Below are 20,841 nucleotides of genomic sequence, written 5' to 3' on the forward strand. Positions count from 1 at the left end.
TGCTAGCAGACACAGTTTGGTGAGGTGTGTTTTTTGTTTTTAAAGCAGTAAGTAGCAGTTGTACACTCTAATCTTGTATATTAGACATTTCAAATTATTAATCTGAAGTATGTATTATGTACTTTTTCATCACTGGCTCTAGTTTTGATTGAGGTGATAGTTTGTTTTTTTTTTAACCATGTTCTTTGTAAAATGAGGTTATATAAAAAACTTTGCAAATTGTAAACTTGTAATTCTGTAACTTTTTTTTTTTTAACATAAAATAGGAAATAAAGAGTACCTGACTTTCCATTTCCATTTTGTGTTAAAAAAAAGAACAAAAAATAAGCAAACCTCAGCATAGTCTGGAAACCCTTTATTTACACAGGTTGGTAGTAGAATCTTGTTGTTTTTGTCTTATAAACTTATTAAAAAGGTGTTGTTTGTAAGCACTGCTGCTGTTATTGAAAACCTCATCTGTGAAAAGTTTAGACTGCTACATAAATATTGACTCAGTTTTAGTTTGCTGTTTTTAAAAGTACTTGTTGATTGGTATGTAATTGCCGTAATATCATTATTTTTAATGTTTCAATATCTTCTCACTGGAATTTGTTCCTTCATCCAAACTTAGTCAATTTAAGATGTATGAAATTTAGGTTTTTTTCTTCAAGGATATATTGTAAAGGGTGACATTAAAGTAATACTTCACTCAAAAATTATTTTTATATTTTACTTACCCCATGTACTTTGCATTGGTGGCTGAACAAAAATCACGTTTTCATGCAGAATGGAAAAAAAATAAAGTTTGATATAATACTAGCCAATAGTGATCAGTGCTGTAGAATGGCAAATGATGTGAACAACATCCATTAAAAAAACAAAAAAAATCTGAACTTGTGTTGCATAATTCACATTTTGGTTTTTCAGTTGTATGTACAAAACATGCTTTTTTGGTGTAATATTGTTGTTAATATACTTCTGAACTAATCTGTGCACATCATGAACAGGCAACTAAAGCCTCATGGGAATGACATTTTGAATTGAACACTGGTCTCTTGACCAATGAATGAGGGGGAGAAGTGGGTTGAATAAGGGAGGAGAAGCAGGTCTTCATTTAGAAAAACAATTCCGATGAGACTTGTTTTCTGTTTATGATGTGTGCTGATTATTCGAATGTATGTATATATTTTAGCAGTGAAGTTAGTGTTTTGCATGTTTTATGCATACAGTTGGATAACTAATCCATCTAATCTTTGGATTTGATTCCACCCAATATATTAATTTCCATTCTGTTCTGTATTCTTTTTCAAAAGATATCTGGATTAAGTCATAGTAAATTTGTCAAGAAAGTTTATGTATATAAAGACATTTTGAGTTTCATCAGTATGTGTTTTTGTCTTGTAAACAGTCATTGGACTTTTGTTATTCCTTTCTGAGTTATATAGTTTGGTGCAGCCTTTGCTAAGTGTTTGCCTGCACCCCATCACTATTTTTGATCTGTTTTGCATAATTCTGTCATTTAAAGATTTCCATTCTAACACCACTGCAGCTGTTTTTGACCCACTGGGAAATACTATTCATTTACTTTCCTGATTTAGCAGTTACTCCGGTGTAGTATGCAATTTCGCAGTCCCAATTTGTTGGGGGAATTCTATACGTGTGACTTTTTTGAGCTTTTTTATTTGGCACTGTATAATGCAGGGTTCTTATAACTTATACTCTGCAGAATGTTAGGTTGGTTCTGTTTAATAGCCTTATAAACATTTTGTCCATTCTGCAACTACTGCTCTTTTAGAGTATTACCTCTTTTATTTCTGTGTTTCCTTTTTAACTTTTTTTTGGGGGTTTTGTTTCTGTCCTTTGCTATCTTCACACTATAAGCAGTCAACAAGAGACACCTTTTAATGTTTCATTATAAAAAGGTTTTTTTTTTTGTATAAAATTTTCATTACTTAAGAGTTTTTGATGTCAGAATACAGTAATACACAGTAAATAACATGAAACAAATGCAGATATGTTTACAGTAGGAAACATTTATATTGCTAAACTGTATCTCCCAATATTTAATAGCTTTTTTGCATTTTACAAAGTTTTTATTTAATATTTACAGTTTCATAAGGTAAGCCATACCAAGATGATTTACACATCAACAAAGAAACATTGTGATGATTAAAATAGGTTATCTATTATTAATACTGTTAATATTTTATATAATTTTATGTGATTCTTTATATTATTATTAAATAGGTCATTCTACTTTCCCAAACCCTGATTGGTTACTCTGTACATTCTTAGTTTGTCAGATGCATTCTGCTGATATAAATTGCAATGCTAGTTTAATAAAATCTGATGCTCGGTGTCGGTCATACATGGGTGTTCATCATATACAATTTTGCAATTAAAATGTTATCTTTTTAAAAATCATTTGTTTTCATTTGTATAATTTTGCAGGCTGCATGTTTACATACACTTAAATATATAATCTTTAATTGTGCTTTTAAGCTAGCATAAAGCTGTCTTAGAACACAGTATTTTTTTGGGGTAGTAATTTGTTACATTACACTTTACACAACTACAGTATGTTTTCCTTTCTGCATGAAATAAAGATAAGTGTTATTAATTGCAATATATTTGTATAATAGTAATACTTAATGAGTTTTGTACTTTTTCTTCTCTGCAGCGTTTCTGAAACCCTGGGGTTGTTGGTGTGGCTGAATTTTTCCTGGATTTGAGTGGTAAATTCAGAAGACTGAAGCCCAGGCTTACTGTCTACCTTTCACGGAGGCCCAGCCGTGAGAGGACAGAGGAAGGTACGTGGCGAATCATGACTGCCGACAAAGAGAAAGACCGAGATCGGGACAGGGATAGGGACAAAAGGGAGAAGATGCGAGAAAATGAGACATCCCGTCCACGACGAAGTTGTACTTTAGAAGGCGGTGCCAAGAACTATGCAGAAAGTGACCATAGTGAAGATGAAGAAAATGACAATGCAAGTGCCACCACAGAAGAATCCACTAAAAAGACCAAAAAAAAGCCCCCTAAAAAGAAATCTCGTTATGAGCGGACTGAAAATGGTGAAATTACTTCTTTCATCACAGAGGATGACATTGTTTACAGACCAGGAGGTAAGAGGGTATAAATTTAAATGTGTTAGATTAATGATTAACAACCTTCTTTAATTAAAAGTGGTTAAGGCCAAGTAGATACTTCCTAACGCCATTAGCTCACTTAAAGCTAGCTTTCATTTCATTTTCAGGCAGTTAAAAAACAACATGAGACATCTGTAATCCATGCCTAAAGTGTAGCGTTTATCACATTTACGGTCATTTAACAGCTTTTGTTTATAGAGTTGCAACACTGTTTTTGTGTAGCTGTTTTTTTGGTATTCGTTTGCCTTATTACTTTTATTCTTTGCTTTCAGAACTCTCCAAAACACCTCCGTCCCATATTTCTAGCTGAGTTAAATGCCAGTGTATAGTATACACTGAAAATGTCAGTACTGTAAAGGTTTTACATTGCCTTTGTCTAATGTTATCTTTTTTTTACATATTTGAAGCTGTTCCTTCTGTTTATTTAAGTGGAATTCTAAAGGTCAGGTAGAAGCACAAATGCATTATTACTTAGTTATTTGGTCTTAAGACAATATTACAGTTGCAGCTGAATCCTTTAATTTCTTCGTTTTCTAACACATAGCTTTTCCTTTGTCATGCTTGAGCTCATCTTTTAGGTGAGGAAAAAGGTTAAGTGGGATTTGAATGTATTTTAGCATTAACACTTGGAATTAAGCAACCATAGCACAAAGCATTTATTTCTCTCATCTTTATCTCTCTTTTTTGCTGCTAAAATTTGATGCAGTGTTGTTATTTTTAAATTGTTCTCAATGTTTCCTCTTCCGTTCTTTAATGATTCATCAAATTCTAATATGTATATTTTTCAAATTTAAGCATGTCAATGTAGTAAACAATTGTTAAGAACAGTAAACCAAAAGTTCAAAACTTTTATGATTCTTGCTTATTACGACACTCAGCCTGGGCTTGTGTCAGTACCTTGGTTCTTTCTTTCATCTGTTTTTTATATATATATATATATATATATATATATATATATATATATATATATATATATATATATATATATATATATATATAGTCATGCCTTTTAAAAAGTGGATGTTGGCAATTTGGTGGTTAAAGTAATATTGAACAACAGTGAGTGGATTAGTGCACAATACTCCGACTGTTTCCTTTTCAACTTTTGTGTTAATCTAAACTCTGTATGCAGTGTTCCATACAAAATGTTAATAGCAGGCAGTCACAATTTTTGATCACATTTCATGTTAACTTCTCTGATAAGCATGTTTTTATTTCATTCACTAAAATGACAAATGTCAGTGGCCACCACATTGAGAAATATGTTTCTGTTTAAATGTGATGATTGAAAAACATGGAAGTAAAAACTAGAACCCTAGTGAATAAATAGGGCACCTGGACCAAGTCGGGGCTTTATTTTACTGTATAATTTCCGGTATTTTATAATGTCAGACATATAAGTTGAATGCAGAAAACTCTATTGATCCAAGAGATTGATATGGCGAACGCCCACCTGAGAGAGCAACCATGGAGCACACTGCCTGTTTTTTCTTTGTGTTGTGCCTGCATGACCATGCGGTAATACTCAAACTATTCCAAAGAGATGATTGCACTGTTGTATGTTTTTTGTATCTCATACCCTCATGCACCTTTATCGTAAGAGCATCCCTTATCTACGATGGAGTGTTAGATCAGAAGAAAATATGAAGCTGGTTTTTAATTAAAAGTTGTTGAAGTGGCGAAAGAAATTGATAATTGTGGTGCTGCAACAAAATTTGATGTGTCTGAGAAACTGGTGTGAGATTGGAGTAAGCAAGAAGATGTAAAAAAAAGCAAAAATGTAAGTGTCATATATTTGAACAGGTGTACAAGTCAGGGTCTGATTTTATGATAGATTTTTTGGGTTTCATGACCCAACTTGTACTTATAAGAGTATATACGGTATGCAGTTTTTTTTTCTTCCTGTGTACAACCTAGACATTTCTTACTTTTGAGGTATAATTATAAATGTGGATTACCATTTTAATTATGCAGTACTTTTTTCTTATCAAAACTTATACTGTATGGCACACACAAATAAATAATTAACACAGTACAAACCTTTACAAAAGATGCAAATCTCTCAAATGTTCATAAGTTGCTTATCAGGAAGATACAAGGCTAACATGCTTAAAAAGTAAAATAGATGCATTTTGCTGTTAAGCTAACAAGCCTATTGTTTACAAGCAGCAATTTTGATTTTTTTTAATCTCTTCTTTTTCTGATTGAAAAAGTGAGCTGCTGTACTTGATATAAGCTTACTTGCCATCCAGATTAAGACAAGCTTTGTTTGTTTTAATTAAAGGGGGAAAAAAAAGTCTGGATTCATTAAAGTAGCTTTTCTTCCCGTTTCTTTAATTGCGCAGGATGACTCCTCCCATTCCTTTCTCTCAGTTTAAAAGGCTAATATTCCATCCTTCTATCTCTCTCTGGTAAAGTCTGCCTTGCTTCAGCAATAAAAACGTGCCTACTGTAATACTTCATATAAAGAAGAACTACAATTAAAATTACCCTATAGCTTAGAAAAGCAGGTGGTGAAAAACATCATATTTGCGATTAGCTGAGTTTTCGATTACAAGGTTTTTTTTTTTGTAGTGAACATTGATCGATTGGGATCGGTGGCCAGTCGATTAGAGCATCACTACCAGGGTGATTCATATTCTGTGGTTGTAGAGTGCTATGCTGGTAGACTAAATTTCAGGTGCAAAAGCTTGTGATCATTTATAATAGGAATATATCATTCCTAAAGTACTGTAATATGCAGATTCTGCTTAAAACGGTTGCATAGTAGAGTAGCACCTACATTGTTGCTTTGAATTTTTCATCTTTTTTAAATCTTACTTCAGGTCAATGACAAATTATCTTTACAGTGTTAACTGTTGCATTTCAAAATTATTTCCCTGTTAGAAGTTATTGTTACTTTAGAGTTACATTCAGTTAAACTCTGCTTATTTTACAGTTCAGTGGGTTTCCATAAAATTGCAAATTTAAAACATGAACTATTATTGCATGGATCAAAATTTGTGTGCCTCATTTTGATCTACTTATTTATTTTACAGAAAATTGGCTTATTTAACAGTGCTTTGACCTTCATAAGCATCAGACAAATTACTGAAGCAAGCATTTCTAAATGGCCTATCTTAAGCAACAATTAAATCAGACTTTTAAAGGTGTTGGGGTCTCCCTTATTAAGAATTGAAAAGTAAATGGTATCTATTGTTATTGACTTGTAACTGTTCCTATCTTAAAATTTACGTTCTATGTGTCAAATTCAAGAAAAAAAGTGTAAAACAGAATTATATAAAGTATTTAAAGTTATTGATGTGTTCATTTTGAGTGACAGTTATAAGCCAGCGAGAAGTCAATAAAAATGCCAGCTTGTGAATTGATTACAGTTATGCTAAATCACAGTGGATGCTGTATTCCTCAATTTGTGTAGCTTTAAGTTAACATTGTTTGTTAATTTAAATTGGTCTTTAGCGTTCTTTTGTTCAGTGTACATTCTGACTAATTTTGGGACTCCGATATAAGGGCAAACAAATTGATGTTTGGTTAACTGCAAAAAAATAAATTAGACGCGTGGACTGATAAACAAAACATTTGTTACATTTGCCTGTACCTCTGGAAACTGTTTTGCCAAGAGAAATAATAAATTTGTATATGAAATTATGTTACGCTTAATGATAGCTAGCTAGAGGTGGGGCTTTGTTTTCTTTTTTCTACCAAATTTTTCAACAGTTTCACACAACTCAACAACTTTTTGAAGATACTCTTACTTTTTCTCAGAAGAGATGCCATTCTATAGGCAAAGAACTATCTCCTCAACCTTTACCTCTCTAAAAATGCTGCAATATTCTTCATAGGGAATCCATTGACGGCATGGACTTGTACTGAGACTAAATGAGAAATCTTGGTCTATGAGAAATTACTACTGTGAACTACGTAGGCTCTGATCAGGTTTTATAAGGCTGATATTGATCACCGATTTCATGTTACTTGATCATCCAATTCCAATACACATTTTTCATTATCTCATTAACAACTTATTACACTAATCTCCTGCATAACCAGACAACTAGAAGTCTTGTGTCTTATATTAAAGTGTATTTTTATAGTTAAACTATAAATCACAAGTTTTAACTGTTCATTTTTTTTATTAGCAAAATGAAATTCTGTAGGCTTATTGTTCAGTGACAGAAAATACAAAAATAAATAAAATTTCCTTAAAACACACACTTTAACTAATAAAATATGTACAAAAATATTTATCCATAATACATACGGCATTAAAGAAAATAAAATCCTTATAAATTATAAGCTGTCATATTGTTTATTTTTTTCTGTAATGTACCTGAAACACTGAACAGTGTCATCTCCAGGCAGAGGAGTAGCTTCAGTGACAGACTGAGGAGATCGTTCCTCCCCCACACTATGCGACTCTTCAATACCACTCGGGGGAGTAAATGCTAACATTACTTAAAGTTATTGTCTGCTTTTTTTTTTTTTTTTTTCATTTTTATTACTATTTATTTTAATATTGTTTCTTTGTAGCAGTATACTGCTGCTGGATTATGTGAATTTCCCCTTGGGGTTAATAAAGTATCCTGTCTGTCTGTGTCTGTCTGTCTGTCTGTCTATCTATCTACCTACAAGACTTAATTTAAAAAAAAAAAAAAAAGTACTTTTCACCATTTCTGTAACAAATATATACATTCTAGCTGTCCCCTGCAGCTCCGCCCACTTAGTAGTGAAACAGGACAGTGAGGAGGGCCCTGCCTGGCTCCCTGTTCCTGGCGTCACTCTTCCCCCTGCCCTCGGCCCGCAGCCTCTGTCTCGAATTAGCAGGAGTATATCGCTCCTGCAAGTGAACTATGATTCTTAGCATGATGAAAGAAGTCGCCAAATCTACCGGAATGTTCAAGCAAATTATAGAAAAACTAGACATTAAGCCTGTTACAATAACGGGCGCTAGAACAGTAGTGCATAAACATTAGTAGGGATTTTCTTACCTGAGCGCACACCGGGGATTTATTAAAGAGGATACCTAATCTAAATCCATTAAAGTGGTTTTCTCGTTTGCTAGCTAAGTGGAGGTAAGGAACGCCCTGCCTCCCTCCCCTCAGCCCACTGCGTGTCTCTTGGATTTGTGCAAATAAACCTGTACCATAAGTGAACTATGATACATAAATGAGAGAAGTTGCAAAATCAGCCGGAATGTTTAAGCAAATTATGGAAAAAATAAATGACCTAAATCTGTTAAGTAGTTCTCTCTTGAAAAGCTGACAGACAGACAGACACTGGATTTTATATATATATATATATATATATATATATATATATATATATATATATATATATATATATATATATATATATATATATATATATATATCTCAGACAATAAATTAATTGATATTGGCAGTTAAATTCTGCTTAAATGTAAATATATATGCACTTACAGGTTTTACTGATTTTAAAACATTAATTGCACTACAGGTTTTTGCTGTTAAAATGTACATTTACTATATTTATATGGGTTTTTTTTTCTTCAGTGTATCAACTATACATTCATAATTCTTGAGGTGTAATTGTAAAATATGGATTGGATACTGTAAAGCTTAGAAAATGGACTGAAAATATTTTTTGTGACTGGCCTTTTTTTTTTTTTAGTTAAAATTGGATGAGAATTCCTAATATGAATAGATAGATAGATAAATACTTTATTAATCCCAAGGGGAAATTCACATAATCCAGCAGCAGTATACTGATACAAAGAAACAATATTAAATTAAATAATAATAAAAATGAAAAGAATTAAAATAAAATTAATGTTCTCATTTACTCCCCCGGGTGGAATTGAAGAGTCGCATAGAGTGGGGGAGGAACGATCTCCTCAGTCTGTCAGTGGAACAGGACAGTGACAAAAGTCTGTCACAGAAGCTACTCCTCTGCCTGGAGATGATCCTGTTAAGTGGATGCAGTGGATTCTTCATGATTGACAGGAGTTTGCTTAGTGCCCGTCGCTCTGCCACAGATGTTAAACTATCCAACTTTAATCCTACAATGGAGCCTGCCTTCTTAACAAGTTTGTCCAGACGTGAGGCGTCTTTCATCTTTATGCTGCCACCCCAGCACACCACCGCGTAGAAGAGGGCACTCGCCACAACCGTCTGGTAGAACATCTGCAGCATCTTACTGCAGATGTTGAAGGATGCCAACCTTCTCAGAAAGTATAGTCTGCTCTGAGCTTTCTTACATAGAGCATCAGTATTGGCAGTCCAGTCTATATACAGCTACCCAGACCAACTAAGCTGATGTGTGAGATAATGTGGTTGCTTTTAGAGAGTCAGTAAAATTAAACAAACATTCTTGAGCTCTGCCATGAGATTATTGAACTCTGTAATGAGGTTTGCTGCCTTTAAAACAAAACACGTTACTCAGGAGGATAGTGTTTATAGAATATACTTAAAAACTATTGTGCTTAAAGATCTTGTTGAGTTATGGTATTGCAAGTTCCACGGGTTAAAAATACATACTCTCTTATTACATCTCTGAAGTTTTGGTTAACTCCCAGATTGTTCTGAAGAATACATTACAAGTTCAGAATATTACTTTTAAAGTATTTTCAGTTCGTCTTTTTCCCGGACTTCAGTTTCTTTGTAATGCAGACCAGGGGTGCCGTATTCCTGGTCTTTAAAAGGTGACACTGGGCTTCGGTTGCATGTATTCTGACCTGCTAAACTGAATATAATTTTCAGGCCAGTGCACTCTGTATACTACTAATAAAAACACTTCCTGTGTTAAATAATTTCATTAAAACTAGCGCTATCCCACTGTAATGATCTCTTTATTCAACCTGGGTATTATTCAACCATCAGCGATTTCATTCGCTTTTAGTCATACAGTAATCCCCCCCTTTCGTGGAAGTTACGTTGCAGACCCACCCGTGATAGGTGAAAGTCCACGATATAGAAAGACCACATTTTTTAAAATATTTTAAGCCTTAAAATACCCATCCCACATGCTTTAAACACATGTAAACTTATTAAAACACACTTTGTAAACACATATGATATGTGGATGTCGGGCTAAGGATATGAGTAACATCTCTCTATTATAAAACATTTTAACTTCACGCAAGACAAGACAATGAGACAGGATAAGAGCTGCTGTACAGGCTTTTAAATGATTGACACGCAGAGCGAAAAGCTGAAAAAGCATCTTGGCAGATGCAGCACAGAGCCAGCATAAAGTCCACTTCTCCTTAGCATGCATTCAGCTCCCTCCCTTCATAACACGAAGTGGCAGGAGCGTAGCGCGCCGTGGGGAGGAGGGTTTGAGCGAAGCGATTGTGAGCAGATCCGAGCACTTCTCCTTAGCCTGTGTTCAGCCGTCACACACACACACCCCACCCCTCCTCCAGAACGCACAGAGCAATGATGATTTAGGTGGTGTCCATGGTTTAAGCACCTCTGGTGGCTTTTGTTCTTTATAATCTTTTTGTATTTCATAGAACGTAGGGAGTCTTCTATTGTTGGTTGTTTGTGGGTTAGTTGCGTTTATAGGGATGGGTGGCTGATCTGAATTGGTCTTGAATACTTTTTTCTGAGATCATTGATTATTGTACCACTGTATACCAATTTTTCTTTTCCCCATTTTACACTGCTTAATTCTTTGAATTAGGGTCATCTGTTGGACCTTATCATTTGTCACTGTCTTGGAAGGGATTTAAATCAAGAATTGTAGATCATATGTTTCTTTATTTAAGAGAATGTCTGCTTATAATATTTTGTGTAGTTATGCTAGTTAGGCTGTGTGTTAGTAAGCTACATTATCAGAAGCAGTTTATACTTATTCATTATGCCATGCTGCAGGCACATAGCTCAATGCTAGTTTGTGGTGTTGCTTCATGCAATAAAAGTGAATGATCCATTAAAATGCATGCAGCTTTTGCTATCCAGGATCACCGCTCCTCTTGGTACACAATACATATGTGGTGGTTTCATAGAGGCAACTAGGCTTGTTCACATATGTACATTTACTAGGCTAGGTTTAACAAATCAGATTTTATTTTGGCATATGTAAATTTTCACACTTGAATACATGCAAGTTTTATGAATGAGACCATGAGACCCCAGGCCTTGGTTCCTCTTTCCCACCAACTGTTGAGTTAAAATTAGGTTGCTGATTTCTAGGTATTTCATGAATTGTAAAATACTTAACTCTACTGATTTTCTCCTAGAACCTGCCCTTGGTTTCCCACTTTATCTTTAAGATAGTTTGTTTGCCTTCCTAAAGCCTAAATTCTCCTGGATGTCCTTTTAATTTATTCTGTGTCTAGCACGATTGTTCCCTCTGGAAATTGGCATACTTGCAATCCCATCTTCCACAACCCCACTCTCTTTAAAGCTGACTTATATACTCAGCAAAAAAAGAAACGTCCCTTTTTCAGGACTGTGTATTTCAACAATAATGTTTTAAAAATCCAAATAACTTTACAGATCTTCATTGTAAAGGGTTTAAACAATGTTTTCCATGCATGTTCAATTAACCATAATCAATTAATTAACATGCACCAGTGGAATGGTCGTTAAGACCTTAACAGCTTACAGAAAGTAGGCATTTAAGGTCACAGTTTTAAAAACGCAGGACACTAAAGAGACTTGTCTACCGACTGTGAAAAACACCCAAAGAAAGATGCCCAGGGTCCCTGCGTGAACGTGCATTAGGCATGCTGCAGGGAGGCATGAGGACTGTTGATGTGGCTAGGGCAATAAATTGCCATGTCCGCACTGTGAGACGCCTAAGACCGCGCTACAGGGAGACAGGAAGGACAGCTGATCATCCTCGCAGTGGAAGACCACGTGTAACAACACCTGCACAGGATCGGTACATCCGAATATCACACCTGCGTGACAGGTACAGCATGGCCACAACAACTGCCCGAGTCACACCAGGAACACACAATCCCTCCATCAGTGCTCAGACTGTCCGCAATAGGCTGAGAGAGGCTGGACTGAGGGCTTGTAGGCCTGTTGTAAGGCAGGTCCTTACCAGACATCACCAGCAACAACGCCGCCTATGGGCACAAACCCACCTTCGCTGGACCAGACAGGAGTGGCAAAAAGTGCTCTTCACTGATGAGTCACGGTTTTGTCTCACCAGGGGTGATGGACGGATTCGTGTTTATCGTCGAAGGAATTGAGCACGTCAGGGACCTGTTGGATCGCAGGGTGAGGGCTAGGGCCATTCCCCCCCGAAATGTCCAGGAACTTGCAGGTGCCTTGGTGGAAGAGTGGGGTAACATCTCACAGCAAGAACTGACAAATCTGGTCCAGTCCATGAGGAGGAGATGCACTGCAGTACTTCAAGCAGCTGGTGGCCACACCAGATACTGACTGGTACTTTTGATTTTGAGCCTCCCTTCATTCAGGGACACATTGTGAAACATTTTTAGTTTATGTCTTATGGTGTTGACTCTTTTAGTGTTCATACAAATATTTACACATTAAGTTTACTGAAAGTAAAAACAGTTGAAAGTCAGAGGACGTTTCTTTTTTTGCTGAGTATATTTCTCTGTATTCCTATCCCGCTCAGTGTCACTCGGTGACCTTTTTGATTGCTTGTTTCACATGACATTCCATGCTTTGCTGGGTCATTCCAGTTTTCCTATCATAGGTTTCTACTTCTAACTACAGCTTCAGTAAGGCCTTAGGACATAAGTGATTCCTTAACTGCTCTTCTGCCTACTTACTGGGTGTATTCTGTATTCACAAATTTGGGGGGGAAAACTGTCTCCACTTTCTTCCTTACTTTGTAAAGCATTTTAGCAACCTTAAAAGTGTGTTGTATAGTCAGGTTTCATCCTTCAATTTACAAATTCACTGTAAGGCATGTTAAGTTTATTTTAATTCATTTTTTTCTCACAACTTAATAAGGTGTCCCTGTTCTGTTATCATAGTGTTGTTGGTGCTAAAAAGTGTTAAGAGGGAAAAAATAAAATCTTTAAGTTATGTTACATACAGTACAAACAAAGCTGTACTGTGTTAGTGATAGTAATGTTGTAATTTGGTGGGTGTTTATAATATTCCACATTATTCTTGGAAGTCTGATGTATCTTTTTCTGTTGTGTAAAGTGAACCTAATTTTCTTGAATTGTTGAAAGACTTCAGATGTCTAATGATATACAGTCTTGACACCTGCCAAGTGCATGATCTTATAACCTTTCAGGCTGTCTAATCAACATCGGCTTACTGACAGTTCCAGAATTGCCTGGAATTCATATACCAAAACCTTGTAGAAAAATGTGCTTTTTTTTAACCTCAAAAATGAAACCCAACCATAGTGCTTGCTGTGTTTAAACCTGTGTATGACAGCTGAAGGCATTCTTCTAATAGTTAAAAAGCTTTTCTTTTCTACAGTTGGTGAACACTTACTTAATTTTTATTCAATTTGTCAAAGACTCTGTGATGTTCCCTTTTATTTTAGTTTATATCAAATCCTTCCAAAAACATCCCTTCCTGCTTTACAGCCAAGTCAATGGAATTAAAAAAAAAAAAAAAGTAAAAATAAAAAACAACTTGCTCATATGGAGTCTCATGTTCCATCCTCCTATTGTGTTACTTCTATATTCGTAAAAGAGCTTGAATGTAATGAAAGTTTGAGACAGATGTTAGTAAAGAACAAATTTGCGCTGAGTAAGAAATGGTGAAAAAATGGATTCAAACTAATAATATCATTGTTGGGGATAAAAACAGAAACCCATTTTTGTACTTAGAAAGCAGCTATCCATCCATCCATTTTCCAACCCGCTGAATCCGAATACAGGGTCACGGGGGTCTGCTGGAGCCAATCCCAGCCAACACAGGGCACAAGGCAGGAATCAATCCCAGGCAAGTTGCCAACCCACCGCAGTAGAAAGCAGCTAGATTAGTTAAAAAACAAATGTGTAGATAGTAAGATAAAAATACCTCTGGCACAAGTCACCAGTATCCTCCACAGTGCCCAGGGATGAATTTTTTAAAATTCTACTGTTTATAGAACTGCATAATTTTGTAGAACCTGACACACAATGCCAACTACATATCAGCTCTAGAAATAGAAAAAATGCTGTATATTAGAATTTACATAACAGTACATGGATGATCTGGAACTGTAAAATGACCCAAAGGTAAATCTGTTTTGAAAGTGATAGCAAGGTGCAAAAATCAAGGAAGGATTTTTTTTTTCCATCTGTATTTGAAAATGTCTCCGGATTCAGAGGCCAGCATTTCATTTGGAATAAGACTATGACTAAAGTGAATTATTTGCTCAGTTGAGGTGTTTGTTTGAGAGGGAAAATGTTTACAATGCTGTTTAAAAGTGTCTTCTTCAGTCTGTATTTAAATATTGTAACTTTGAATTCAAAACATTTTGTGGGATGTATTCCCATGTAGAGAAGAGTGTGGGTGATAATAATCCCATACTGGTAGCTTCTTTCATTTCTTTGCCCAATGTAAATCTGATTATTTTGGTTACCCTGACTGTGGGCATAAGCTGGCAGCTCCCTGACTAGCATGCAAATCATTTTGCATTCAGTAGAAATATTGGGAAGTCCAGGCTTCAAAAATTGCTGTTTTGTTGTTAATCTTGATCAGCCTTAAAAGGTTTACTTAACTTTGTATAAGCATTTCACCCTTGAATGAGACACATTCTTTAAATAGATAAAGATTGAAACAAATGTCTATCTGTCAATGTTCCAGTCTTAATTCCTGCCTGATTGATTTTTGCCAAAGTAAAATGTTTGTTGACGTGACACAAAGTCTAGAACAAAATATAGGCACCCGCAGACCTTTCCTGTCTCAGTAAAGGTTAATATTTTTATTAAACACTCTAAAATATAGTGGGCAGAAAATGGCATCTGTTCAAAATAAGGCAGAAACCACTGGTAACCTTAATCACAACCTCAGGAAAAAAAGCTAACACTCCTTTCCTTGTTTAAAAAAAATGTAGCTAAGCAAGGTGGTGGTATTGTCATAGTCTGGCAGTACTTTGCTCTATCAAAAGTGGCTGGGAATTCTGCTTGTTTTCATATGTTTAAGGAAAATGTCATGTGTTATGTTAATTAGTCTCTTATTTGAAAGAAAAATAGTTGTAGAAAAAGTAATGCAAAGCTTTGGAAAGGTGTAGTTGAAATTAATACTAAAGTTCCATTGAGATGTTGTTTGAAGATCCAAAGCAAACTGTTCTCCAAGAAAATCACTGATTGATTACTTTTTTCATTTGATCATTGAAAAGTACATACTTAAAGAAAGCACAATTTTTTGTATTTGCTTAAGAATAACACTCCAGATTTTAATTTGAGACCTTATTGTTAAACATTGAAAATGAATAAAAACAGATTATAATGTTTGTTGTCTGTAAAATGTTACATTTTTTAAATAACTTGCTTTTCCAATTGCCTCCACTAGTATTTGTGCAGATGCAGATTATAATGGAAGTTTTCACTCTAGAAACCTTGAGACACTCCTGTTCAGCCACTGAGAAATTTCAACAGGGAGAAATCATTGCTTGATCACCCACATTTGTGGCCAGTGAACAGTATCAAAGAATCAATTATCTAAAACTAATTCAAAATCAAATTAATTGGTAGGTGTACACATAGTACATAGAAATTCAGAATATCTCCCACAGACTGATGACTGTAGTGCAGCAGTACAATAGCAACTGCAGACAAAGAACGTGGCAACTATTAAATACAGTGTTGGATGATATATTTGAGGAAGAGACGTGCAGTTGTGAGTACGAGTAACTGTTTAAGTAGTCTGACACTAGAAGAGTGAGTGGTCATGAGCTTGTACAATTTCCTATAAGTGAGTATAGTAAAATGTAGCCCTGCAGGGTGGCTGAATTCTGTAACAATACGTCCTGAATAATAGGAAGCTTTTTTTTTTTTGGTTGCGTTCAGTACCATATGTAGAGTGTTGTAGTCCTTAGTTGAGCAGGTGCTTATCACAGTAGAGCGATGGCATGAGGACTCCACAGTGCATCTAAAAAAATTAAAGAGCGTAGATGAAGACATGTAGGCTTTCTTCAGATTTCTTTGGAAATAAAGGTGGTCATTCTTGACAATTGTTGAAAAAGTGTTGTGCCAACTTCAGGTCATCACCGAAGAAGAAAAATTTAAAGCTGATGACATCCCCACAGCATCCCCATTTTAGATAGTACTCTGGTCTGCTTCCTGCCATCTGTCACCAACTCCGTGGTTTTGCCATCTGTGAGGGAGAGAATGTTGTCTGTGTACCACTGTATCATGAGGCAAAACTTTTTGTAAGCCATCTCATCATTGTTGATGAAAAGGCATTTAACAGTGGTGGCATGAGTTTATGAATAGTGTGGAGGAAGTGATGCTACACTTCTGCTAATCCAATATTTGACTACCAAAAGTACCATTAAGTCCCAAGTTTATGAGCTTGGTAGTCAACTTTGATGGTACGTGGGTGTTAAAATGCTCTAGTCCGTGAAGAGCACTCTGGCATAGCAGGTTTGTTTTCTGAGTTGGTTAAGTTCATTTTAAGTGCAAGGGATGTGAATTTTGCTTGTGATGATATGCAATCTGGATATATTACAAGCTATCCAGAATATTGTGTCGTGTTTGTTTCCTAGCACCAGATGGTCAAAGTATTGTGCTGCCACTCAAATGGGATAGAGGGTATTAATGAAACTCAGTTGGCGTACAGTTGACATTTACTGTATCTTTAACATCAGAGGAGTGAGTTGTTTGCCTCGTGGTGAAATATATGTGAATTGTGTGTTATTTGCATAGTTAAGAAATTATTCCAAATGTGTGGTTAAAATGTGCCAATCTAGTTAAAGCCTGCTAAAGCCTTGTGTAAACTTTAAACTTAATATATCACATGAGTGCAGAAGGAAAAACATAAGATTTTTTTTTTTTGTTGGAGAAGAGTGCACATCGGTTGTGCATTTCCTAATGTACACACTTCACAGACTGTCTGTGGAAAAATTAGTTTTATAGTGACATTTTAAGAGCTCTGCTGTTCATGCATATGCATCCTGTTGGATATCCACAGGTAATAGCTTGCAACTTTTGTCACATTAATTCTATACAGACCTGGTAGAATTGCTGCATTTTTACATCTTTCTATAGTAATTCCTCATCTTTTCAAAGTGCAGATTCAGAATATGAAGTAGTCTGACATCAGTATAACGTGTTGTTTACATAATTATTGTGAATTTTGAGGATACATCTTTCTTCTTTTAGTGTCTGTTCAGGACACAGGCTTGTTTTCATTCAGGGTTTTAAAATATTAAAAAATATTCTTAGATTTAATTTTCTTGGATTTGAGCAGAAAAGAGTATATTTTAGAATTCCAAACATTCTTTTTTTCAAAAAGTGATGCAATACAATTAGATATTTGAATGTCCTTAAAGAAACTAACATAGTAACAGACCACTTTCCAGGTAAAAATGTGACATGTTTATAGGCATACAGCTGAGTGTTTGGTTAAACAAATTTAACAGACAGGTGCTAATGATAAATAACGTGTATAGGTTGAAACAAAGTGAATAACTGAAACAGAAACATCTTTGAAGAGGGAGTAAAACTAAGACAAGGCAAGGGACAACCATTCTAAAAGGTGAGGTTGTGGTAGGCTTGGTGGTTTAACCTGCAGATCTTACACCGTGGCTATAGTGAGCATAACAAGAAGACACAACACGGTCGTCCTGCATCATCGAGCTCTCTTCAGGCAGAAACATCACAGCAAATAGATATTTTCAGATGTGCTGACCAAGTTCTCCTGCAGAAGCATAAACGAATGGTCAGGGTTGAGAATTATAAATGTAGTTGTTGACCATCGAAACTGTGAAACACATCAAGGTGATTTCCCTATGAAATCAGAAGATGTCCAGTACTGCAATCAGGTCAGAACTGGCAGAAACCACAGGAGCCCTGGTATACCCATCTACAGTCCAGCAAAGTTTTAGCAGAAGTGGTCTTCATGAAGGAGCTGTAAACAAAATGACATTCCTCTGAAGTGGAAATAAAGCCAAATGGCTGCAGGCAAAAGTAAAGCATGGTGAAGATTCCCTGTAGGTGTGAGGTTGCATTTATGCAAACAAGAGTTGATTTCATTAAAAAAAAACCTGCAGCAAAAAGAGGAACAGGAAATCCTGCAGTTGATGCTTCTGCCTTGACAGAGCCCTGAGCCAGTTTTGGATTACTTGTAAAGATAAAAGCAAGTAAAACAGCTGAAGTCTGTAGTGGAACTATGGCACATTCTCCAAGAGACCTGGAACAACCTACAACACATGTACCTTCAGAAACTGCGTGATATAGTGGATAAGAAAAAAATTAGATGAGAACAACCCATTCAGCTTAACCAAGCTTGCCAGTCTTATCCAATTAATTCTTCCAAAAAAACATGAAGTCTTCTTTTGAAGATCTCAAACGTCCTAGTATCAACCACACTACTTGGTAAACTTCTGTGAAGTTTATTGATTAATAAAAAAACTGTTCTTAACATTATTTGTGACACATTTCTACTTTATAGTGTTTTTGTCAAGTGCCTAAGACATTTGTACAGTTGTCACACACACACACACACACCCCTTAATTAAAGGACAAGTGTCCATGTGGCCGTCCTGTTGCTATATATCTATCACATCATTTTGTGTGTGATTTGTAAAAGCACTGCTAATGTTTGTTATGCATCCTCCGTTGGAATGAAAAATGCAGTGTATTTTATTTCTAGTACATGTGGCACTCCAAACTTAGATTTCAACCCCAGTATGTGTATGTATGGGTGTATGTACAGTATGTGTATATACTCTACATAATAAAATTTGTTACACACACAGTAACATGTTGAACTATATATCTACCTTATGTTTGTCCAACAAGTGTAAATTTGAAGGAAACTATCTTGATTCAGTCTGCTTGAAAATTTTAAAATCCAAGTTAAAAGTGACGAAATTATATATACTTTTAATTTTTATGACTTCGTTTTACACCTTTGTGCAGTTATATAATATTTCATTTTGACTCCATTCCCATCTTAAATAATTTGTTTTCACACTATCCAGTTTAATTCTTCCACCTCAGTTGTTTTACCATCTCAACTATACTAACAGATCTTTGCAGAGAATGAGTTAGAGCTCGTATTTAAGCCTGCATTCTACAGTATAAATAAATGCTTTGGTTTGAACTGGGAATGCATGTTGGTTAAAAGAGAGAGGCTCCCCAAGGCCACATAGCTCAGTGTGAAATTTCTGCATTTGCAATACTAATATTTCACTGCTAACAGTGTTTCATTCGTCCCAAAACAGTCGGTATTGTTCAAGATGTTATCTCAAACAATGATTCCCTGTTGTACATTCAAAGTTAATATTGTCTTTATGTAGCAAACCTCTGGTTTTGACTTAGCTGACCTTAACTTTGTATATGCTTACAGCATGCCACCGTAAAGACTGCAAATGCAAGAATAAACTTAATGAGGTATAATGGAGGCAAATTTATCAACCTCTTAGTATTTGTCTTACTATTGTGTGCTTCACATTAGATCAGAGATGAATGTTTTAATTTTTTGTGACATCTTCTTTATGTGCATTAGGGTTGACACAATACCAAAATGTCAAACTTTAACACAATATTAATAAAAGTATTGAAATTCAATAAATTTTTCAATACACAATGCAGTATATAATGTACCTCAATAAAAAAGTATTTAAATAAATTGCAAATCAATGTACAGTATATTTTTCCATAGCTATCTAGATGGAACTGTCTGATTTAGAGGGCTGTAAATATTATGTTTATTAAAGCAAGGTATTAAAAAAAAACAAGTCCAAAGAGAGCTGAAGTGTTATGCATAAATACATTTTGAGAAATTCACAGCATTTATTCATTAGACGATTTTCACTTTCAAAAACACTTGGTTCGTGATCGGTATAGAGCCTGATTACAAAAACTGATATTTTCAGCTCTGCTTTTTAAGCTTTATGGTAGTTGCAGTGCTCTTTTGTGCAAGGTATTATGGTTGTTGAGCTATCCCGTGTTTATTTTTATTTTTTTTTCCCCTTTTGCACAAACCTTCCTGCAGTGTAAACAAAGAGCAGCAACTGGAAACTTGTTTTATCAGTGAACGAGTGGTGACAGGTATATTTGCCTTTATGTTAAAGAAAGTGGAGTAATAAATTGAAAAAAGTAATCTGAGAAGTCATACTGTGCATCTAGACAAACGGCAAGAAAAGCTACTTTAAGGAATTCAGAATTTTCTATTTTGTCCCTTAACATTGACATCTCTTGAGTTTCTACAGCGAGTTTGTTTAAAATGCAGCAGCGTACACTTTAAGATTTATACTGTGTTTATTATTTGTTGCCGTGTGTCATACAGCATACGTTTTGGCATGAAATAAGTACTACATCATTAAAATGGTAATTCATATTTTATACATACACCTCAATTATGAATGTCTGAAGAGAAAAAAAACACATCTGTCTAAATATAGCCAATATATATTTTTAACAGCAAAAGCTGTAGTGCAATTAATGATTTAAAATGATTAAAACATGTAAGTGCATGTATATTTACATTTAAACAGTGTTTAATTTCCAATATCAATTAATTTATTGTGTGACTATATCTCTCTATTATAAAAAAAAATCTTGGGAGGGAGACTAGACATGATCTTCTCAGAAGACAATTTGACATCCCATGAGACAAGGCAGTGAGAC

At 35.1% G+C, this 20,841-nt stretch overlaps 1 protein-coding gene across 4 annotated transcripts in view; it reads left to right on the plus strand.

Annotated features, from left to right (window-relative positions):
* Positions 1 to 20,841, plus strand: part of rerea (arginine-glutamic acid dipeptide (RE) repeats a) — a 338,260-nt gene that overhangs the window by 145,997 nt on the left and 171,422 nt on the right. For all 4 annotated transcript variants that reach the window (XM_039755537.1, XM_039755539.1, XM_039755540.1 and 1 more), the window contains exon 2: positions 2,660 to 3,104. In XM_039755537.1, the coding sequence (XP_039611471.1) occupies positions 2,804 to 3,104 (301 nt within the window). In that variant the 5' untranslated portion in view covers positions 2,660 to 2,803. The remainder of the gene's footprint in view (positions 1 to 2,659; positions 3,105 to 20,841) is intronic.

The sequence above is a fragment of the Polypterus senegalus genome, chromosome 6, assembly GCF_016835505.1.
Source record: "Polypterus senegalus isolate Bchr_013 chromosome 6, ASM1683550v1, whole genome shotgun sequence".
In the NCBI taxonomy this organism is placed as follows: Eukaryota; Metazoa; Chordata; class Cladistia; order Polypteriformes; family Polypteridae; genus Polypterus; species Polypterus senegalus.